This window comes from Hesperophylax consimilis, chromosome 15 (assembly GCF_061612785.1).
Source record: "Hesperophylax consimilis isolate HC1 chromosome 15, BYU_Hcon_1.0, whole genome shotgun sequence".
NCBI lineage: Eukaryota > Metazoa > Arthropoda > Insecta > Trichoptera > Limnephilidae > Hesperophylax > Hesperophylax consimilis.
Genome location: NC_142850.1, coordinates 12,829,833 through 12,855,478, shown reverse-complemented (window position 1 = coordinate 12,855,478; position 25,646 = coordinate 12,829,833). Strand labels below are relative to the sequence as shown.

General features: G+C 34.2%; 1 protein-coding gene across 1 annotated transcript in view; it reads right to left on the bottom strand.

The window, feature by feature from the left end:
• Window positions 1–25,646, bottom strand: part of flr (actin-interacting protein 1 flr) — a 37,779-nt gene that overhangs the window by 9,388 nt on the left and 2,745 nt on the right. Inside the window, exons 3-8 of the mRNA XM_089640213.1 lie at window positions 10,423–10,570; window positions 7,919–8,099; window positions 6,218–6,337; window positions 3,403–3,567; window positions 1,454–1,661; window positions 212–444 (exon numbers count right to left, since the gene is read on the bottom strand). Of these exons, the coding sequence (XP_089496339.1) occupies window positions 212–444; window positions 1,454–1,661; window positions 3,403–3,567; window positions 6,218–6,337; window positions 7,919–8,099; window positions 10,423–10,570 (1,055 nt within the window). The remainder of the gene's footprint in view (window positions 1–211; window positions 445–1,453; window positions 1,662–3,402; window positions 3,568–6,217; window positions 6,338–7,918; window positions 8,100–10,422; window positions 10,571–25,646) is intronic.

The window sequence follows — 25,646 nt, the reverse complement described above, 5'->3', positions numbered from 1 at the left end:
ACGGAACACACAAAAAAAAATTATAGACAGATGATATGCAGAGTGGTCAAGTCAAAACAGGACTTCGCTATGCTCAGTCAGTTACGTATATAAATAAAATAAATGCGACTTGCAAAAGTATGGGTGAACGATGTTAGCGACATTTTTGTGCGTGCGGTTTCATACTAATAATGGTTCAAGACCCTTGTTGCTATTACGTATGGTTCAGGACCTCTTTAACGGTGGTGACAACAACGGCATTCTTCTCCTTGTGATAGTCCATGGCTTTAGGCTGTGAACCGAGCGCCACTGCCACGGCTCCGTAGTCCCCAGCAGCACCAGCCTCCCCGAGGCCTGCCTTCCGGAAGGTGTCATCGATGCCACAGGAGTATACTGCTTCCGAGGAGCACACCAGCCCGTTCACCTGGTTGCCATGCCCCGCGCCATTGATTCTGTCGTTGGTACCTGAACAAAATCACACTATTTTATTTACGTATATCAATCAGACAAAGCTTGAGATCATTATTAAAAAAAAACATTTAAAGTGATTATAATAATTTGAGGAAACTATGGTTCTGCTACTGAGAGCTTGTTAAGAGGAACGGCTGCGCGGACCTTTCCATACAAATTTAAATTTGGATTTACGGCTAAAATACCGAATTAAAGTGATTTAAATCAAAAGGTGTGGCATATAGAAAGTACGTATGTGAGTCTGATTTTCGATTTTTGCTTTAAATTATAAAATATAGCCCCGAAAAGATGACGATTTTTGGAATCAACTTTGATAATTTTTTGTGACTAAATGAGAGCCACTTTTGAAAAAAATCTCTCAAGAATATGATGAATTATTAAAAAAAAATCTTTTTTCGGCGGCCCACACCTGCGACTGTCTGCGTCGCACAGCCGCCAGTGTGAATTACACTTACACTAAAGAATAGATCTGGAGCCGCGAATGTGATCTGTGTGCGCTATTTCTAATGAACTAAACGAAAGGGGCAGTTCTCCGGCTTTGTGCAAATTTTCAAATAATAAAACTAAACGTTCCCGTTTATTTGATCCCTTATATAACTTTTTTGTCGCTCGCGCTATCGGACAAGAGCCCAGAACTACCCCCGCTACCCGGTACATACCCCAGATCGTTTACTTTGTTAGAGAGGGATGGCCATTTAATGAGAAGCATATTTCAGGCCGCGAAAACAGACCTCTTAATGAGTAAGAGGGAGACGTTACAACACGACTATCAGCCGTATGCCTTAGGGTTCTGAACAGAGGCAGTTATTTCTAAAGTGCGCTACTGGTTTTAAAATCCAGTACAATTGTGTGCAATCACATCATCTTTCTCTTTCTGAAGAGATGATATTAAGTTTAGCTCTGAATTCTGTCGAGCCTTCAATCAATATTCCAGGCTTTAGGTCCTGATACAACCGTTAACCTTCCGATAGCTGATGACGTCGGGAATGCATTATTTAATTACCGGTGTTGGCGTCCCACTTGGTGACCCACCCGTCGTGGCTGGCCGTGTAGATGTGACTCCTGTCCTGGCTGAGTGCCAGTCGGGTGATGGGCTTGTTGTGACCCTTGACGACGCGCAGGGGCTTGGTGGGGTCGTTGATGTCCAGGTAGTTGATGAAGCCCGAAAGGGACACGGACAGCAAGTGCGGGCCTTGCCACAGACAGGACACCTGCAATTGGGAACATGCATTTAAAAACATGAAAATCAATAAATTAAAACTAAAAAAGAGACTTTGCTCGGTAAATGTTTAAAAAAATTTACAGCAGTATTGATTATTCTACAAGTTGATATAGTTAATGAGGAAGGGGAAAAAGAAGGTTGTGAAGTAACCCTGCTATTCAGATCTGGTCAAGAAACTTTTCAAATTTGGATTCTGTTATGAACAGTTCCGTTAACAAAGTTCATCTGCCACATGAGGTGCAAACATTTTACATATTACATTGTAATTTTATTCTAAAAGTAAAAAACTAAAAAATTTAATTTTTATTTACCCGTACCAGGTTTTTATCTGCATCTACAGGTCAACAAACTTATTATAACTCCATGTCATCATATAATACATAACGGTACTATTGTTTGAGATCTTATAAATTTGTACTGTTAATTGATCTAAATAAATAATGAGCGGAAATTAAACAATATAATTTCGCTTGTGATGTTCTATCATTGTAAAATACATAATTCAATTCATATATTTTCAGTACATATTATGAATTTATGTCGCCATTCTTACAGTAGGTGGTGGTGTAATGGTCAGCGTAGTTGGCTTCCAAACAGTTGATAATTTTTTGGCGATGGACTTTTTCCAATTGAAATTATTTTTTTTGAAGAAGGCAATACTAATAAATCTAAATGAAACGGAATAAGACAAAGAAAAAAAATAAAAATTGTGTCAACTAGGAATCGAACCCAGGATCTCTCGTTTTACCGGGACTGCCATTCGACCATTGGGACCTAGTTATTAATTTATATTTTAATTTGAAATTAATTTTCCGCAAAAACAAATACTGTTTTAGATACAAGGTACAATTATCTCTCCGGTGTATGCATTTAAAATAAACTTAACTATTTTCGAATAATAAATTTTTAATATCAAACGTGAAATATGTTGTCAAAAACCAACGACGGCCGGCATAGTCCAGTGGTAACGCATTGGACTGCCATTCCGAAGGTCGCGGGTTCGAACCCGGCGTGCGCAAATAAATTTTATTTGATTAATTTGTGTTATTTCACAATTAATTAATTAAAATAATATATAGTATATTTGCGGCACGTTCCAGAGTGGAAGATACTACCAGTATCGCCCTGGTGTAAGACCACCATTCAGAATTGAAACGTTGCTCCAAATGGCTTTAGCCGTGTTTAGTGACTAGATCTGAATAGCCAGGTACTTCCCCACCTTCCTCTTTCCCTTCCCCACTTACCTTCAGCCTCACAACATCCCCCAATTGGGGATGCCATAGTCTCACTGGCTCCAGACGGGAGCAGTTGGGACTCTTGTGAGGTATTCACTATAAAAACCAACCAGATTTTTACTTAATTTTTTACTTCAATCATAGAGAAATTGAGAGAACTCGATATTTCGAAAACACATTCGTTTTCTTTGGGTAATTTGTAAGAAAACTGTACCTTCGCTTTTATCTCGTTCATATAATAAAAAATTAGAAATAATTTTTAAAGTTAAACATTAGTGGTGCGAAATATGAATTATTCATTTTGGCTAGTTTTAATGGATTCCAGTGTAAATATTTAAAACAAACTGGAAAGAAATATTATTTCTCTATCTAACGTCAAAAAAATTATGCATTTTTGCATGATAGAAAAAAAGATAAAATACTTTAATAAAATAAGGACGCCTGATCATATATGCCCCTCAAACGTTGGAGGGGTTTAATAGTTATTTAACTGACCTGCTGGTCATCAACAGTTGTCCCCATGATGAACTCGGTGACCAACTCTCGGGTTTCAATGTCCCACAGGCGGCAGGTCTTATCTCCCGAGCAACTGAGGAGTTGCTTGCCGTCCGGAGACCAGGCAATGCCGTACACACCTCCCTTGTGAGCTGGACTGCCAATCTGGAATTATCAAAAACATATTTTTAGTTAAAAGGAGAAAGACGAGAAAGAAAAAAGAAATCTTAGTTGTATACTGCAAGATGTATGGATGAAACGGTTTTCCTGTCTAGGTAAAATTAATGTGTGTGTCGGAAGGCGGTGAATTCATGGCAGATCCCATGCACTTTTTTATGCTCTGGAAGTGAGAACTTCTGCTGATCAATACCAATCAACAGAGCCAATTAACTGCAATGATGCTGCGTTAACCATTGACACTTTGGCGACTTTCTTTTGATGCATGTCACAAAATTGTTGCAGAACTGTCCCCATGAGGTACTTCCCCATAGCCAGGTACTTCCCCACCTTCCTCTTTCCCTTCCCCACTTACCTTCAGCCTCACATCATTCATCCCCCAATTGGGGATGCCATAGTCTCACTGGCTCCAGACGGGAGCAGTTGGGACTCTTGTGAGGTATTCACTATAAAAAAAAAAAAATAAAAAAAAAAAAAAAATAAAAAAAAAAAAAAAAAAAAAAAAAAATGACCTTTTTATACCTACTTCTACTTTGTTGTATTTTCCTATCAACCTTTTCTAGTTGTACTATCAAAACACAATAAAGTCATTTCTTGCAGTTGGTTTGTTTACAGATTCATATTTAGTATTTAAAAATATTTTCTACTATGTATTTGTTAATACTTGTTTATATACATTTTTTTATCATTTCTTTAATGTACCTTTATGTGTTCTAACTAACTAACTAACCATCACGCCGTTTCTCCGCAGGGGTAGGCAGAGAGGACGGACCGCCAAACAACTCGGTCTTGGCACACACTTCTTGCCTCATTCACATTCATACATACTCTTCTATTATTCTGACTCTTGACATGGCCCGACCCGAGTATCTGATTCACTTGATCGTGCCATGTCTTCCTCAGGCGTCCCCGACTTCTGCTACCATTCGCATTTGCATCATATATCCTCCTTACACTCCTATCTTCACTCATTCGCTCTACATGCCCAAACCATCTAAGCGTCCCTTTCTTAATCTTACTCATTACGCTTACATCAGCCTTGCACTCTTTGCGGATCTCCACATTCCTCACACGATCAAACATGGTTTTACCACACATACGCCTCAGGGATCTCATTTCAACAGCATTTAATCTACTTTCATCCTTTCTTTGCCAGTTCCATGCCTCACTTCCATACATCAAGGTAGGTACCAGCACTCCGTTGTGGACTGCTAACTTCGCTTCTTTGGACAATTTTTTGTTAGCGCCAACGGCATTCAGTCCTCCATTAACGGAATTACCTGCATTTACCCTTCTTTCAATATCTCTGTCAGCCTTCCCATCTCTCGTAAACATACTTCCTAAATACACAAACTCATCCACCTGCTCCAAGTATTCCTCATTCACAATTATATTGCACACTGTTTTCGTACTCTCTCTTTCAAACACCATTACTTTAGACTTACTTACATTCATCTTAACTCATTCTTCATGCATACTTCGTTCATCCTAGACACGAGAGACTGTAGATCATCTATACTATTAGCTATCCGTAATATGTATATTTATTTAAATACAAACTGCACGACATGTGCCATTAACATAAATATAGTTAAAAAGTACAAGGTATAAAGTATACAGCATAAATTTTAAAGTATAATATACGGTATAAAATGTAAAGGTTAAAATGTTAAGTATAAAGTATAATTTACAGTGTAAAATGTAACGTTTAATATAAAGTTAAGTTAATTATAAAAAACAAGTATGTACCTACAAAACGTGAGAAAAAAAAGAGTTAATAATGAATTAATTAATGAAGGATTATTTCTCAACTATGCCAAACATAAATGATCATCAATTATCAAATGTAAATAATAATGTATGCTTAGTTACTTATCTTTTGAATCTTCCATACGTACAATATATATTATTTTTTAAAATATCTATTATATGATAACAAACTTCTTTCATCATTGATATCAAAGTATTAATTTCCTAATCTATGCAGGTGATATATTAAATAATTTTGTTCTGAATTAGTGGCAGCATTGTTACAATAATATGGCGATATGAGTCGAATTGGTCTACTAGGTATATGATAATTTATCAGCGAGACTAGTTCAGGGGAGTCAAACCAGTTACTGTTTATTTTAAATAAAAAAATTAAATCATTAAGTATTCATATATCTTTTAACGATAAGAGTTTGTAATAGAAAATCATGATTAATGTCGTCTGCAAGAATTCCTAATTTAAAATGAATTTATCGGAGAAATTTTCTTTGGATCTTCTCAATGGAATTTATATGGCCTTTGTAGGACAGGTTCCATATAGAGGAGTAGTGTTCTAAGTGGCTTCTAACAAGAGTTGTATAAAGTATTTTGAACGTAAGGATGTTTTTGAAATCCTTAGGATGAAGCCCAACATTTTCAATGCTTTACTAGTATATAATGATATTATTATTCATAACTGAATCATTCATAATATACAGGTGTATAACTTTTTAATGAAGAAAAATAAATAAATAATAAATAAAGTACCACAAGTTTTAAAATTTCATATTACGGACGCTGGATATTGATTTGTAAGTTTGATGAACATGACGAAATTCAGATTGCGGCTGTCATAAGAAACATAATAAATAAATTTATAAAAAGTTACCTCTCCCTTAAGTTCAGAGCTAGTTCCATCGTATAAGAAGATCTTGCCATCAAAGCCAGCTGAAGCAAACAGACTGCCATTAGGAGAGTATCTAACAGCCTGGACGAATCTGGTGTGGTCCTAGAAACACAGTAATTATAATTTTAGTATTGAAAGTGTGACAATAATTGTTAGAAAAATTTACAGGAAACACATATTTTGAATTCTCTAATATTTATAATTAATATCTCTAGGGCTACAGAAAAGATAATATAACGGAACACCAGAATTAACCTTCCATTATTCTGCCATTATGCTTCTCCTTCATAGAAAGAAGAAAATTCAAGCATACAGCCGTAATGCTGATCCATTGTTCCCCCCTTTCTCAAAAATGACATATTTAACCAAAATGAACTGGTAAATAGTTGGATACTCAGATATTATATAATGCAGAAATATAAATTTGAGGATCAGGTGAGAGGCACGAAATGAAAGTCGGTCGTGAAGGTCACAGTGTTTATTTGAGTCAGAGTAGCCGTAATGAAGAGATGACGTAGGACAGATGTATTCACCGGATGCTGGCTGTGTTGGCAGGTCAAGCGCGGGTCAGTGAGTCGACACCGGGCGCTGGTGACCGGGACTCGATGACTGTCAGGCACTGGCGATTTTGGGAATCAGTACTCCAGTGCTGACGGGAAGGCCGAAGGTGCGGCGGACCTTGTAGGCGGTTGAACGGGAGCTGCGTAGACCAGTGAGGATGCTGCGTGTCCTCGTGGTGGTCATGGTGCGTGGATGAAGCGCTGGTCAGAGACGCTGGAACCAGGGCGCTGTAATCCATGTAGCTCTGGCCAGGGACGTGGCCAAGGCGCTAAGATGATGTCCCGATGGAGTCCATGATTGTACGGGCGAAGCCGGGTGTATTGTCCTTCGCGGGGGGCGCGGGGCGCACCGATTGTCACTCGCGAGATTTGTCCACTGACGGCAGATTGATGACTGACTGACTGCTCGCTGCGTCGGGCTTATTTATACTGTACGGCCGGTGGCAACAGTAGGTAGATGAATTGCAACTAAATCGGAGCCACTCGCTCAGTCTGGGTCTTTCGGGAAGTTTCGGTCGCACTGTGTTAACGCATAGGCGATAGGCTCGAACCTTCTGGTGAATTGTCGTAATGTGCCAGACCGACTTGCGATCGTATTGTCGCGGGTAGGCGAGTAGATACTTGAAGCAGGTAGGTTGCTTTGTTTTGTTTACGATTTCGGCTGCAAGTACGTACCTAAGTAGATCGAGCTGTAATGAGTTAATCTGGATTCTTCTTGACGCTACATAAGTCTAAAACCAATAAAGCTTCTAAAGGTACCTACTATAATAGCAGCAGCAAGGCTTACGTTTAAAAGCCGCCTTATTGATGCTAAATATATTGATATCCGAATTGATTCTGTTCAACAGCAAGATTGCCCTCCCCACCGGCGCGACCATTGGGAGGTTAGTAGTGCAGGTTGGGAGATAAAAAGTTTATGCTGTCGATGATGGAGATAACAGATGACGGTGATAATATCCGAGTTGTAAATGAATCAGTTTGAAGAAATGTGTAGCAATGTGCACATCCCCTCCGACCCGTAGATAGTTCTTTCCGAGCATACGCGGGAGATTGTCAGTAGGGTAGTAGCCAAACTCCCTAATGACCATATGTTACTGTTGGGTGAGTTAAAAGAAAATTCTACCTGCTTGGTGCACTTGAACTTGAAGGGTGGCCCCTCGAAGACAGCCACGGTGTTATCTTCGGAGGCAGTCAGCACTCGGAATGGCCGTGCCGGACGGAAGTCCACAGCGTTCAGCGGCTTGGCCTGCCCACTGATCTCTCCCACGGAGGTGCCGGTGTCTGACATGAAGACATGGCCAAACCTGCAGATTTTTTATACAGATAGTTCATTTTTACGTTTAATGCATAAATATTCAAATGAATAGACAAGTCAATCAGGGAAAGTGGAACAAACTTGCCCGGAGCGCGGGACGGCATGACCGTCCCACTTTCGGTGATTTGTCAATAAATGAATCTGAGAGTATACAGGCAAATCGCATTGTAACATGACCATTCGGTCCGCGAAAATAAAATCTCCTTACAAAGTACTAGTCTTTTATACAATAGCGCGAAAATTGCTGGCTGCGTAAAAAATTTAACTACTAAAAATTTTTGCTTGTTTCCAAAATTTAATATTTTGTTACACTATTTAGTTAGATACTTGTACAAATGTGTCACTCACTAATTTACCAACCTCAATCAATTTTAGCATCACTACGCCAGGCGATAAGTTAAGAACGAGCATTCAGATCTTGCACAGAAAAATCCCACAATGGACAGCGCTGCAAACCTTTGCCTTACTTTAGCGAACTTTACTTAATTGCACATGATCTGGTTATTTCAATATGTGCTCTTTGGTGTTCAAAGTAAGACTGATGGCATAGTCTATTCAGAGTTAATTTTTGACAAAAAATATTATATTTAACACAATGTTTGCGGGGGGTTTTTTAATCAATCTACGTCGTAAAGCGGGCATTTTTTTATCATGTTCGCGCGCAAAATTACGTTTCATGTAAAATAGCTATAACTTCTGAACTATTGATCAAATTTAAATAAAATTTTCAGTATTTTACCTTATTTGAAATCTTTCATTATGATCTGGTTACAAATTTTTATATTTTTGGATAAACAATTACGATATTTAAGTTTAAATTAAAAAAAAATGAAAAAACTGCACTTTTGTCGTATTGTCGATTTAGTCATTTTATGCACATTCAAGGTAGTATATATATTTTGTAAAATACACAACACTAAACACTAATATTGTTTGAAAGTATGAAATCGTTGGATACAATTCCCTTTATGTAAAGGTACATCACAGAATTTACACATGTACCGGGTTTCGCTACGTATTTTGTGTACCGCGCACACACGACATCGCCTTCGTAGATTCTTATTTTTACCAGGGCCTTCAATCTTTTCCATTATATGTTTTCTCATATCCATCGATAGTCTTCCTGGAGGATCGGATTTTTAAGATTTTTTTCGGATACCAGATATTGATGGTGTTGGTTCCGGGTCTTGACTATCTGACGAAATCTGAGAGTGTTCTGCGATTTCCTTAAAAAATTGTTTTTATTTTATTTTCCTTTCTTTTACGGAGTTGTACACAACAAATGAGTTAAATAATGCACAATTTATTATGTACATCGCTAGCCTTTTTGTCCATTTAGTTGTTTTTCGTAAAATAGAATAATACGAAAGATATTGGTCTGCTCGGTGAACGCCTTTCATATATTTATTGTAATCGATTATCATTACCGTAGACCATTTTTATAGAGTATTTTTTATGAAAAAATATCCCTTTATTATGTAATAAATAACTAACAAATATGTAACAAATAACTTTTCGAGCACAGCACACAAATACTTTGTAAGAAATTTTTAAAGCGGAATGTAGGCAGAAAAGAAAATAAAGAACGTCTTGAACGAAACAATATCGCTTTAACACTGAAGAAATGTAAAGATTTAAAAAAAAAACGAAACATTTATCTTACAGTTATTTTATTTCAAGTGCATGTTTTATGACCACAGTCAGCAGGCCACCTGACCCTAATTCCACCAATTGCCAGGAACCTAGTACACGTGTCACGAGAGCTGACGCATAATTTTTACTTCACAGAGTAACCAACATCATACGTTACTCGTAATATATTGTTACTCTAAGTGTACAACGCATTTTGGCGTCTCCCGCGCTTTACCAATAGTGTACAAATACAAAAAAACGCTTTTAAACGTCTCCCGCTCTCTACCAACAGTACGCAAAAGACGCTTTTAAGCGTCTCCCGCAAACAATGTGTTAAAGAGTTAATAGTGACAGAAAACATTGTTTTTCGACATCGCCAAAAATGACGAAGTTATAAGCTTTCAAAGTGAATTGGATAAAAAGTATGCAATGGTATCTCGTTATGTCACACGATTTCAGTGCAGTAGAATTCATAATTCAAATGGCAGTGCTGCAGTACCGCCGCGCATGTACTGCGATGTCACACGCTTTTCGGCCAGCTTTAAATATCAAAATTTTGACAGATTATATCTTCGGTACTATTCGGTATTTTTCCCGATTTGGGGAAAGTTGTGAGACTGAATGAAGTGGTTGAGAGGAAGGAGGCTAGAAAGTATGTGGGAAATCAGATCTGGTTTTACCTTTCCCGACCATCTCCAACAACACACATCCTCTGACTGTCGGCGCTCCAGGCAATGTCCTTGATAGGACCCCCCAGCGGCTGGAACTCATTCTTCAGAATGTGCTCCTTGTTCACCGTGTCCCAGATCCTCACCTTTCCCGAGATATCTGCAACAAAACAATTCACATATGCATTAAACTGTTTTTTTTTGTGATGCGAGTACCGAAAACGAGTCCCAACTGTTCCCAACTGCCTGAATCCAGTAAGACTATGGCATCCTCAATTGGGGTTTATTGCGGAAAGGGGAAGGGAAAGGTGTGGGTGATCGTCCAACATGAAAGAACCAAAGCGGACACCAGATACTATATTCGTATCAGGAACTGAAGCCTGGAATGGAATGAAACTGCCACACGATCGGAGAATGATTAAAGACTTGTCAGAATTCAGAGCTAAACTTAATATCATTTCTTCACAAAGAGGAAGATGATACAATTGAATTTAATACACATAGTTTTTATGTGAGTCCAACAAAGATCCAAGAGTTTCAACCACTCCCAATCATCTGGAGCCAGTGAGACTATGGCATCCCAAATCGAGGTAAGTTGTGAGGCTGAAGGTAGCGGGAAAGGGAAGGAGATGGTGAAAAGGATGTTAGGGAAGTACCTGGCTATTAAGATCTGATCACCAAACATGGTTAAAGCCATTTCAAGCAACTTTTCAATTCTGAATGGTGGTCTTTCAGCAGGGTGATACTGAAAGTATCCACCACTCTTGAGCATGCTGCAAATATACTATGAATTATTTAAAATTAATAAATCGTGAAATAACAAGGGATTTGAACCCACTTCAAGGTAACTCAATCACGGAAGCTGTCAATAAATATGTAATTTTGTAGCCCCCCCACTCAGGCATGGTAAAGGTTGAACAAAATCCATAAGTTGACATAGATACTAGATAGGGATTTAGATAAGATTCAATCAATTCAGTGAATCGATCATGAAAAATGATTTGATATTTAAGTATAATTACGATTATTAAAAACATTCAAGCATATAAGCAGCAAATGTTAAAATGCTCCAGTAACATTTAAATTAGAGATTGATCTAACTTACAAATTACTAACATTTCAAAAATACAAATTTCGGTTGCGTGTGTCTGTTTGTAAATCTAGTTCAATGAATTCTAGATTCTCAGATTTGCTTTGAATTTAAGACTCGTTTTCAAAAATGGAATTGATTGTAATAAAGCGATAAATTATACTAAATAACATATTTATTTTTATTTCTTTAGTATTTACAGTACCTACCTGTAGTAAACAATATAATTTCGACTGCGTATACATAATATACGTAACAATCTTAAATGTGTATGTAAATCTAAAATTCAAAAACACAATTATTCTTATATTTTCAGAATGTATAGATTTGTAATTTATTTCGTCACTCTCACAATAGTCGCTTTCTAAGCAGATGATCGGGTAAAATTTTACGTGATTTTTTCCCTTTTTGCAAGTCTCTAAATAGTATAAAACAAAAGCACTATCCGCTCTGTCTGTTTGTGTGTTTAGTTCTTCTAAAACACGCAAAGGAGTTTGATAGGGTTTTCACTATAATTTATAGAATATCTTCCGGAAGGTTTGTATATATAATATATGGATATTACATTTATTGAAAGTAGAGAAAAGTCGATCAATGCAGGTTACACGTCAGCGTAGAACATAAAAAAACTAAAAGGTAAAAAAAACTTCAATGGTTTCTCTCTTTTAAAGGATATTATTAATTAGCCTGATAATATTTGAAATTCTCTTACTACCATTACTATAAGCAAAAAAGTTGCATGTGCAATGATGTAGGACTTAACTAGCAGAGAATTGAACCTGCAAAGCCTAACTTAAAAGAATTATCATCATTGGTAAGAAATTTGAAATGAGTAATGAATTTTACAAAAAAAAACTGGTTAACATTACATATGCATTAGTCAACCAAAGGCTGATACATAATTTAAATATTATTTTACAAATATACAGTTACAGGTGTGGCCAATGTCTCAATTAAATCTTCACCAATAGATTTGAGATGACTGTGTCATAAATAAATGTATTGCTCATAAAAAAAAAAAAATTATAGGTTATCATTTAGTATCAACTGACCATAACCTTTGATCAAATCACGCATAAGTATGCTTCATAAAAATGGTATTCAATGATTTCGAGGTGAAATAGTATTGAACATAATAAATGTAACATATTATTTTACTTAAAAAAAACTTAAAAAAAAAAAAAGTTCATACATTACGTATTCATGATCAAAACCTGCCCAACTTGAAAAATGAGTAAAAAAAAGAAATTGTCCGTAGTTTGAAATCTTCGTTAATGTTTGTTAGAAGATAAATTTGTGTGCCATATGTCTATAAATAAAAAAGTAATACATAATATTGATTGATCTCTTATAGAGATTAATTCTTGTTATCCAATCACAGATAAAATGTTGAGAATGCGCATAACCTTTTTTAGTTGAAATATAGGCAAGATTGATTCATAATCGCCAAGAGGCTAATTAGTTAGGGCCAGTTATTTCACAGATTTTGAACAATCCCTCGAATTTTAAAGTTAATATTCAAGTTCTGTGAAAGATCTCCTCAAGTAAAAAAATTATATCATTATGGGTCAGTTTCAGAAAACTGAAATAATATTAGAACTTTCATAGAACTTCAAAATTAACTTTGAAATTTGATGAATTGTTCAAATTCTATGAAACAATGTTACTAGTGGTTCTGTGAACAGTAGACATCGCATACAAAAAAGAATGTGTTCTAATTTTCTCATTAATAAATCAAAACCAAAATTTCCTCTGAAATTATAAGATTTGTAATTAGGTAGGTACTTAAGTACTTAATTATGAACCATAAATATTTTTATTTCAAATTAGGAATTGTACAGTCATGTCGAAAGAAATGTCACTATCTCAATGAGAATTCTTTTTTCAAACTTTCTTAACCCTTTTCCTGCCCGAAAGTAAAGACAAGGTAGATACTCCCACGCCAAGGATTTTTAGAATATTTTACATCGCCTCATTATTTATTATCCTCAGCACTTAGAGATACTAAATTATTACCAAAACAAAAAAAAACTTGTTTACGTTACACTTTATAAAAGTCTAAGCAAGATATCTTTATGGATTGATGCATTATTTGACGAATAAAAACTATCTATGAAACATCAACAAACTTCGACCCGCCGCCATTATCAAATCAGTAATCTCACCAACACATACAGACATACTATAGTAATATCAGTATTCACGTCTCCGAAGCGGGACCTCTGCAACGGCTCACCATTAAATTTCTCACGATACAATTGTGATAATATTATTGTTTTAAACTTCATTATTTATTAAACTTTTATTTACAGTTTCTTATCGTATTATTTATGTTAATAGTTTTTATTCGAATGGTAGACTTTAAAACAAGAATGAATACACAATGCCACATTACACTGGGACACATATCGAGCCATTTTTCTGCGGCTTTGTTTAAGTTTTGTATTCGTACAAACATGGCAGGCTCTGTATGGCTTGGATTGTTTTGATGTTTACAACCTCTTTTGAAAGCAGACGTAATGGTGTGTCATGATGAGACGAATGAGGAGTTGAGTAGAGTTGAGTTTTTTGTGGTGTTTTGCGATTACTTGTCTTATCACACATAACTGATAATCGGGGAAGCTCATACCTGAATTTTTTATTGTGTTGTGTACAGTAAAAGAATTAAACAGATCTAAAATCGAGACAATATTCTCTTATTTGGTCATCAGACAAGTCGCGTCGAGCCATGATGGAGGGTTACACAAAAAAAAATATTAGGAAAAACGACAAATTAACACAATAATTAGTTTCTAAACACAGATAATTAAAATAAAATGTATATTATTACTTTTTCACTCGAAAGGCGGATATAACAACTTATTTCATTTAAAAAACAAACATGTTGATTACCACAAAACTTATTTGCACTAAAAATATGACCACTTAATAAAAACAATTTATTAAAATAATAACGTTAGAACCACGATTCGTTGCAGATTCTAAGTATTCGCGAACCGTCGAGATAAGAAGGAACCACGTGATACACTAACACAGCTACGCACGCGCGGGGAATTCAAACACTGAGAGGGGAAATATTGTAGTCTCCAGTTTGACGAGGTCTTTCATAATATAAACAAAATCATTTGTCACATCTGTGTAGAGATGTCGCTAGATAAAGGTTCAAATTATTTTTTAAGCCTGAGTTTTGCGCCATCTATACAGAAAGTTCCGAGATATCGCAAGATGAAATTAAAATCACGAATGATTGCGCGCGGCAGCGAGGGCCCGGAATCTTGAATCAAACATAGATGCGCACGGCAGCCTCCGGGTTAAGGCAGGTAGGTACACAACATTGAAAAATTCGAATAAGAAAGTGCAAATAAACATGACTTCACATTTGAAAAAATAACCTTTACTGAAACATAAAAACGGGTACCACCCTGAACCGGAACAAACAAATTTACAGACGGAAATGCAGAACAGTTTTTTATTTTTTTTATTTTTTTATTTATTTAATATTTGTATGTTTTTTACAATAAATATACAATTTTACATATTATACAGTGTTATCAAGGTAAATAATAATAGCTTTTCCTCACCATAAAGAGACAAGGCTCTTGTGTTTGGTGAGTGAATCCTAGCTCAATTATATGGAATCATGTAAGTAAGTAAATAATATATTTGCAAAACCAAAGGGATAAGTAAGAAATAGGCAAGATTTATCAATAATACAGTTTCAAGATTTGAAGGAAATAATAATAAGAGTAAGATATGGACTTTTATAGTAGTTTTAGGTAATTTTTTAATTTTATTTTAAATTCCTGAATATCTTCAATATTTTTTAGATATAATGGAAGGATGTTAAAATATGTTATACCTAGATAGAGATAGGTATTTTGTGTGTGCTTTGTATTAAGTTTTGGGATTTTGATAGTTTTTTGATATCTTACTGATGAATTGAATTGTAAGTTATTTAACTGTATTTCTTTATAAATTTGTAGAATTGAATATTTTTTATATATATTGTCTATTGTGGGTACATTGAATATTGAAAAGAGAATCTCAGTAGAAAATTTGGATGGTTTTTTCAATATTACTTTGATTATCAATCTTTGAACTATTTTAAGTGGATTTAATATATTGTTATAAGTTCCTCCCCAGCCAATAATACCATATTGTAATATAGATTGTACAATTGCATAGTACACTCTTTTTAGGTTTTCTAGTCTAAGAATATTTCTAAGTCTTATAAATATATAAATACATTTTCTAATTCTTTTGACAAGTTCACAAATTTGTTTTTTCCATTTAAAATTTTGATCTATATATATACCAAGATATTTAATTTCAGAAGTTAGGCTAAGTATAGAACATTCTTGATTGCAATTAGTTCTGTTACATTTAAGTTGATGTATTATAATTTTTAATTCTGGTATTGATTTAAATTTGTTGATAGAGAATGGGATACATTTTGTTTTTTCAGTATTTAATGAGAGGAGGTTTTTATCGAACCAATTTTTCAGTATATTAATATCAGTATTTGCTAAGTTATTAACATTATTCCAATCTGTACCTTCAATTATTATGACAGTGTCATCAGCATAAGATATTATTTTTCCATTTAATCTTTGATTGAATATGTCATTTACATAAATGATAAACAGTAACGGTCCCAGGACTGTACCTTGAGGTATGCCGAAGTGACTTGTTTTTTGTTGACTAAGAACATCGTTGATTTTTACGACTTGAGGGCGTTTGAAAAGGTAGCTTTTTATCCATTCTATAGCTGTACCACTTAATCCAATGTTTCTTAATTTACTTATAAGTTTGTCGTGTGATATGCTATCAAAAGCTTTTTTAAGATCTATGAAAATTCCAATGCATTTTAATGATTTATCTAATGAATTATGAACAAGACTAGTTAATTTTGCAATTGCATCCTGAGTGCTTCTACCTTCCATAAAACCGAACTGATTTTCATTAATTAATTTATTACATTTTACAAATTGGTTTATCCTTTTTTTAACTATCTTTTCAAAAATTTTTGCTATGTTCGAGATTACTGATATGGGTCGGTAATTGCTAACTTCTTCTGGGTTACCAGATTTAAATATTGGAGTAATGGTAGTTTGTTTGTAGATTGATGGAAACACTCCGCTTTGGAAACTTACATTTATTATGTGTTTTAACGGTTTAGAAATTTGATTTTTAATATTTTTTAAAATATTAACTGTTATTCCATCAAAACCCGGGGCAGAACCTCCTTGCATACCGTTTATAATTGATATTATTTCGTTCTCTGTGGTGACTTGGAATGTTGCTATATTATTGTCAGTATCAATACTACAGTCTGGAAATGTTATATTTGGGTCAGTATGAATGAGATTGGCAAGATTTTCCCCTACATTCGCAAAGAAGGTGTTAAATATGTTTGCAGCTTTTGAGGGATTTTCTTTACAACATGTTTTCATGTTGTCATGAAATATGGTAGCGATGTCGTTATTCTTGTTTTTTTTCTTGTCAATTATTTCATTTATAACTGTCCACACTCTTTTACTATCATTTTCAGCCTGATTCAACTTTTGTTTATAATACTTTTGTTTTGTGTTTTTTATAATATATGAAAGTTTGTTAATTGTTTTGTTAAGTTAAAACAACGCTTAGCTAAGCTCAGTCAATAATTTATAATAAAACAATAACTTTGTTTACATCACTTGTTTGACGTAAATAAATTTTTAAATTAATTTTAAATTACAATGAAATATATAATTGATAGGACTTATAAATTAAATTATGCACATCAATCTCTTCATAAAACATAATGGAATTAGCAGATTGATTAAGATAGTATTGTTTTGCATCATGATCCAAAACAACACCATATAAGGCAAAATTTTCTCACTCATTTTGATAAGTCTACACCATAGACTAATATTCATCAATGGTCTACATTCATAAAACATGAGTCGTGGAGTTGCAACACCTGCCCTGAAAACATCTTGAAAAATCTAGAAATTTATTAGTCACAAAAAAGTATTTGGAGTGCCGTGAATATACATTTTATGCAAAATATCTGCAATGTACACATTTTATATCTACTTTAAATGAAATATAAATACTTTTTTTAATATATCAAAACCAGCAGAAATTTCCAGGGCAGGTTTTGCAACTCCATGACTGATAAATATTGTGCAATTAGTGGTAAACTAGTTTTACCATCGGGCTAAAAAAATAACTTTTCTTATTGAACACTAATTGATGGATAATTAAATTGGTTCTTATCTATCTTTTTAGAGTTAAATGGATATTTTAAAGCTCACTCTGACTCAATACCGGTTTGCCAAGTGAGACAGGTTACTGAATTAATGAATGAATGAAGTGGAATCTTGTAAATGGAAATTAACCCACTTCCCGAGATCCGAACGAGCTGAAATTTGGTAGATAGACTCGTTATCAATGACAATACATTCTATCAACTTTTGGTGGCACTCACACCCACACACACACGAATTTCTATGAAATTGTGTGACATAGTGATATCACGGTTCACTCATTTTTAGTCAGTCCCTGGGGAGGAATGTTCAATCCTCAGTAAAATAAATATATTCATAAAATCAGATGTGTTTAGTAAAAAAACTGTTGGGGGTTTTTCGGGTTGATTTTTTTATTATTGTTCTTATTTAAGACTAAACGCTTAACTAAATTGTAAATTTATTATAATAACTATAGAGCCAAAAAAAAGTTTACCTAAAATCTGAAAACTAATAAAAATGTTACTTTGAAATAGTATTATACTATGTATAATGTATTCCTGTTTCTTTTTTATGAATGAAAAAAAAAAAACATTGAGAGCTGAAAATGCTTGCGTTAAACTAAAAATACCAGATAAAAATCAGTGCAAATTTCATTCACGCTCACCAATCAAGAGTTTAATTGATTAATGTAATCAGATAAATTTCTATTTCATTAGTAAGTAATGGTTAAGATAACAATTTTGATCAAAATATAGTATGTAACAAAAGTGAAATTAGCAATGCAATCATTCTTGAATTTGGATATAATTCAATAAGAGACGAGTTCATCTGGTCGGTATTTGAACACCAGCCCACGAAACAGGATGAATTGGTTTGTAAGAGGGAAATGCTAAATCTACCCAAAGACGAGGCTGCATACTAAGTGTGATTTTTTTTCCATTTATTTGTAAGAGATAAAGCTCTTAGCTCTGGAGTATTCTAGAATTCCGTGCCGCATATAACTTGTCAACACCAACTAGTGTCCAGTAAAACACAAGACATGCCACTGGATCACTTGGCTGCATGCCAATCGGATTATTTTCTACTGGTGCATATTAATGGGGCGGCCAATATTTCCTGCCTATTTAAAACTTCATCTCAGAGTCACACTCTCTAGCGGACGGAACCAAATTAATTAGGATCATTAGAAGTTTTCTAAGTAAACCATTAGACTGTGATCCACTCTGCAAAATGGTAGGTAAAGAGGATTGAGTGACACATACTAACAGTGCTTCATTCATATCCGTACAACGACAAATATTTGTCACACTAGTTTTAGTTACCTCACCTTCACTCTCGTTTTAAGACTTCTTTTTTAAAATTGAAAATTATGTGGTAATTTCAAAGTTGCGTAGCTCATGAAGCAAATGCTGTTGTGTACTAAAAATAGTTTTGTCGACCTAGAAATTCCGAAAAGAAAAAGGTGTGCAAATCTTATGGTGCAAGAGGAGTGATGAGAAGCGGGCCCATTTCATGCTGAATTTTGTAAAGATTTTTTGTTCAACCATATCTACTAACACATGTCCTAAACTAAATTTCACCAAACGCATGGAAAAGTTTTTGGAATAAAATTCGAAGAACCAGTTTACACCCAAGGAAATCAAAAAATTCGAAAATTTGTACATGACAAAAACATAATTACATGAAAAATGCAACAAAGATATTGCAAAAAAAACTCTAATTATTATTGTGGAATAAAGGTCATTGAAACCATATTTTTTAACACAACAGGTGGCCGCTCTGAATGTTTTATTTTAGGTTTATGAATACGGAACAAGCTGTTATTGAAGCTCTCTCCAGCTGTTTCCATTACAATAATATTATGTATTATGAAAACAGATTTATCTTTTATTTTCTGCATGATAAAGAAACATAGAAAACTGATGAACAATGGATAAGTTTAATAAAAACTTTTACCTGAATTTTAAATATTACATTATTTAAATTTTAACTATTTTTCTTCTTTATTATGGTAGAAAGACAGCTGGTGTCACGTAACCCAGGCCGGTCCTGTGTAGGCGCGATTGAAGTATTTTATTTTTAAAGCAGAGAGTTTTTTATGCTAGCTGAAACTATCCTAACCTAGCCAAGTTTTGAAAAATTGTGTGCTAGGCTCAAAGTTATGCTGGAAAATTATGGGTCGCACATTTAGTGATGACAAAAATAACAAATATTTATGATTGTGTATGGTTATATACGAATACATTTTCAACAACGATGTTCTTGAGAAACGTCACCGAGAAACAGTATTTTGTTTTATATGATTTAAGATTTTCACGGCCAAAAGTATTTTTGTTATTTGTTTTTGGGGTATTATGCCGTGTTGCGCTAACTCCTTCTTTAGCCAACGTTTCGGACAGCATTGCAGTGTCCATCATCACCATTTCTAGATGTGGAGGTGATGCGGAAACACGATGGTAGCCTAGGGCATACTGTATATAGGAAACCAACCCATACGAATCGGTACTTACACGCTGATTCGCACCACCACCCAGCGCAGAAGAGAGGACTTATCCATACATTGGTGACCCGAGCGACCAGAATATGCGAAGAACATAAAATCTGAGCGGAACTTACGAAGCTGACCGATGCACTGGAGCGTAACGGCTACCCAGCAAGTCAGACAAGGCAAATCATAAGAGCCAAATCTGCACCAAACGAAGACAGAGTTGAACAAGAGTCGAAAGGCTGTGCCTTCCTGCCTTATGTGCACAATGTGACAGACAAAATTGCCAGGCTTTTGAGAAAGGAAAATATCAAGACTGTCTTCGGAACAACAACAAAGATACAGGACTTACTGAGGTCTGCAAAGACTAAGTTTCCTCTGGAAACAGATGGAGTGTATAAACTCAGCTGTTCCGGATGTGACAAGGTCTATGTAGGCCAGACAGAGCGGACTATCTCCAAAAGAATTTCAGAACACTTCAGAGCTTGTAAACTCGGCCACCCTGACAAATCGGCAATTGCCGAGCATTTGATTGACACCGGGCATTACTTTGGATTTGTTCCTGAAATCCTGGGGAGACCGAAAACTTATAGAGCACGGCTGATTACGGAGGCCATTGAAATTCATAAAAATCCCGTAAACATTAATAGAGACGATGGAACTAAGCTTAATAGTTCTTGGTATCCGGTAATTGACGGATACACCAGAGCTAAACGAAGAAAACCACTTTAAATAAAAAATGATACGTTAATGTTAGCTCAGAGGGTTGGAGCTGGCAACACGGTATCACAACCTCATACTTAAGCTCACATTTTAACACAACCTCAAATAAGACATCTGCCCTGATGATGGACACTGCAATGCTGTCCGAAACGTTGGCTAAAGAAGGAGTTAGCGCAACACGGCATAATACCCCAAAAACAAATAACAAAAAAAAAAAAAAAAGTATTTTGTTTTGCTTACAAGCTACTAAGTATTTTTATCGAAAAAAAAAACAAGTGAAAACATTTGAAAAAAATTCAGTAGTTTACAGTGTGTTCTATTATTATATTAAAAAAATTAACCCCCGTAGTGCGGCTGGCTACATTTGCAGTCCAGTGAAATAATTACTACCTTGAGGTGGACTGCAGTGTGCAATGTGTAGAGCTAGGTATTAGAAATTTTGAATGTATTTCATTACTCTCCAGGAAAGAAAATTCCAAAGAAAAAAGTTGATATTGTAGAAGTGTTTATATTAATTCAAATATATTTTTTTAAACTTTATTTGGCTTTGAGATATTTACTAAATTTTACCCATACTTCATTTTCAATTTCATTGGAGCATTTTTTTCCAAAGTCATATAATGAGTTTTAAAGATGCTTTATGCAAGCAATGCATCTCTGCGAGCGCTGTGTTATACTCGACTCTGGATGCGTAATATGCATTCGTACAGAAAAAACTATCAGTATAAATATATCAATTATAACCTGGAAATAAATGAAATAAAAAAGAAAAAACCCAAATTAATTTTGAAAGGACTCAAATCGAACTTGACGGAAGAGGAAATAGTAAATGGGATACTCACACAAAACGAAGGGATTCAAGACATTGTAACGAAAAACGAAGAAAATAAAATAAATTTGATTACTGAAATAAAATACAAACATTCTAATAAATACCAACGTGGTACTCGGGATCAAGAAAATGAAGAACAAAACAAATTCTCGAACTATATCGTGCAAACCAGCGGTACAACACGAAAAAATTTGCTATCATTAGAAAAGATAAATATCCAGTACCAAAGGGTTAACATAGTGGATTGTGATCCTTTAACTCAGTGCTACCACTGCTGCAAATTCATGCACACAGCCTCCAGATGCCTAAATCGAACGAATCCATCAGTGTGCCCGCATTGCACGGGTGACCATACTTTTGCTAAATGCCCTGAAAGAGAAAAAACACCGGTTTGTGCAAATTGCACATCGCAAAATAAGAAATATGGCGAGAAAAATAAAACAGACCACGCAGCTTTCAGCAACTTATGTCCCTACAAAAATAAAATGCTCAAAGTAGCAAGAGACAGAATAGACTTCGAAGAAAAATGACAGAATTTTTATATAACGCACTAGACGAAAAAAATAATATTGACGAAAAAACATATGACAGCTATCAAGAATACCGTACCCACCAAAACGACCTCAATCGCAGCCCATTAATTCTACACATGAACATAAGAAGTTTAGAACGAAACATGGATGAATTTTTGACAACAGTAAATAATGATCTCAGGAAGCCCGCTTGCATTGTGTTAACGGAAACACATTCAAGTGGCGAAGTGGCGTACTATATACCGGGATATACCTATGTATCTACTACAAACCGAATTAACAAAAACAGTGGAATCGTTATGTTCGTAGAAAATAATTGTGACATATTGTGCGAGGAAGAAATTAATCTGAATGGAACAAACTGCTTACATGTACAAATGAAGTGTTATAACAAAAAAAATGATATTATCTCTCTATACAGAACGCACTCGTCTACTGTCTGTTTGTTTATTGAAGAATTAAGACATGTGTTATTAAACTACAGAAACGCGAATACAATAGTTTTAGGTGACATTAATTTAAACATATCGCACGATTATACATCGAACGATAAAGATAATTACTTAAATATGATGGCGGAATTGAATTATGTGTCGTGTATTAACTCTTACACCAGAAACGTCAATGGGCAACGTCCATCATGCATTGATCACATTTTCACAAATATCAAGGATATAAATAATTTAAACTCGGGAATTATAAAAACCTCAATTACCGACCATTACATGACTTTGCTACATTACAATTCAATAATACCTCAGGCGATAAACCAACATTGCGGACAAACTGCTAATAATAAGAACGAAATATCTGTTGTTAATATCGAATCTTTGAAAAATAAATTGTCATCTGAATTATGGTTAGATATTCTCCAAAGTGATAACGTCAACGAGTGCTGTAAAATATTTGAAAATAGATTAACGAACTTTATAAATGATTCAAAAAAAATTATTCCAAAAGGAAATTCGGCAAAATTTCGTAAAATCAAACCGTGGATAACACATGGGCTTGTTGTGTCCATAAGACACAAAGAATGGCTTTATAAAGAAACAAAAAAAAAAACCACTAGACATTAAATTAAATGTTCATTTTAGAGAATACAAAAATAAATTAACCACGCTCATAAAAAACACGAAAGAAAATTATTATAAAAATAAACTTGATGATTCTGAAAATGACAGTAAGAAAGTTTGGAATATAATCAATGAAATCATGGAAAATAAACAAAAAACCAAAAGTAATACTATTAAGAGTGTAATACAAAACAATAACATAATTAACTGTATTGAAGAACCTAAAAAAGGAGCAAACGCTTTTAACGATTTCTTTGCAAATATCGGAAAGAGTCTAGCAGAAAAAATTACCGTGAAAAAAATAAATAAGATGTATATTGAAAATATTCCGAATATAGAAACTAAACTTGAACTCTTCGAACCAACCAATCCGTCTGAAATTGTACAAATTATATCAAAAATGCGAGGTGGTTCTGCTCCGGGATTTGACGGTCTCGCTGTAAAAACACTAAAAATCATTAAAAATTATATTTCTACACCAATCTCTCATATTATAAACAATAGCTTTAAGACAGGAGTTTTCCCGAGCACGTATAAGAAAACCATAATCTCTCCAATATTTAAGTCCGGTAGCCCGGAGGACATTTCTAATTATAGACCCATTTCACTCTTATCTAATATATCGAAAATTTTTGAAAAAATTGTTAAAAAAAGACTAACTGCATTCTTAAAAAAAAACTCGATTATAAATGAAAATCAATTCGGTTTCACAGAGGGAAAAAGTACCCAAGATGCCATTGCAAAAATTTCATCTAGTATTCAGAGTGCCCTGGACAAATCAAATAAATGTATAGGAATTTTTATTGATTTAAAGAAAGCATTTGACAGCATTTCCCATGAAAGACTTATATTAAAATTAAAAGAAAATGGCATTGACCACTTAGCTCTTAAATGGATAGAAAGCTACTTAACAGAGAGACCTCAAATTGTAAAATTAAACCAAACCTTTAGTACACCACTAACAAGTACATTTGGCATTCCTCAAGGCACGGTCCTCGGACCATTACTATTTCTAATGTATGTAAATGACATTTTCCAACAGAAAATCAAAGGTGAATTAATCTCTTATGCTGATGATACTGTCTTATTAATAAAAGGTCAAACATGGGAACTAGTTAACAAACTTGCAAATGAATGTATTAATATCTTAAAATCATGGTTTGATAATAACCTACTCACACTTAATGCCAAAAAAACAACATATGTATTATTTTCACTACAAAAAATACCTAAACACAAAGTAAATATCATAATCCATAATGAAAATTGTGACAATGTCAACTGTAAACTACTTAATCCTATTTGTACTGTAATCAACTCTTCTTCTGAAATTAAATATCTTGGTGTGATCATCGATGAAAATTTGAAATGGAAAAGCCATATTACGGAGTTAGTAAAGAGAATAAGGAAATGTATATATATATTTGTTAGGTTAAGAAATATTTTAAATGTGAAAATACTAAAAAATGTATATTATGCTCTTGTCCACTCCCTGCTTATTTACGGAATCATAGGTTGGGGAGGATCTTATAAAAACAACCTACACTCAGTAAAAGTCTCACAAAAAATTATTATAAAGGTAATACTTAAAAAAAACTCTACTTTCCCAACAAAATTGCTTTTTAAATTGTTTCCAGTACCAAATATTGATGATATATTTAAGCAAACTTCAATTATAAAAATGTGTAAAGAAAAAAATAACACAGAATATCAAGAATTTTACAAACTGATGAGAAATGGAAATCAATTTATTACGCCAATCTTTAAAACAACTCAAATGCAAAACCATTATATTTACCAAGCCATAAAAAACTACAATAATCTCCCTTCCGAATTGCGCTCTATTACGAACCAACAAGAACAAATAAATAAAATCAAACTTTTTTTCCAAAAAAACTTATATTAAAAAAAATATGTATATATATGTATATATATATATAATATTTATATTTTACACATAACATTGAATCTAAGTAAGAATCGTGGCTCCCTTATCAGGCACAAGAGCTCCTCTTTTCTGATAAGGTATACATGACCAACTATGTACCTAAATATGATATATTGCAAAATATGTATGATTTAATGTAACTATGATCTATATTAAAATAATAAAAAAAAAAAAATAAAAAAAAAATAAACGATAGTCCACTACAGAATCTTTCTTCTTGCTGCAAATATGTTTCACATAATATTATGACAATGCCAAACAATGTTCTTGTTGACATGATAATGGCATAAAAGTTGACACAAACACTGGCAATGGG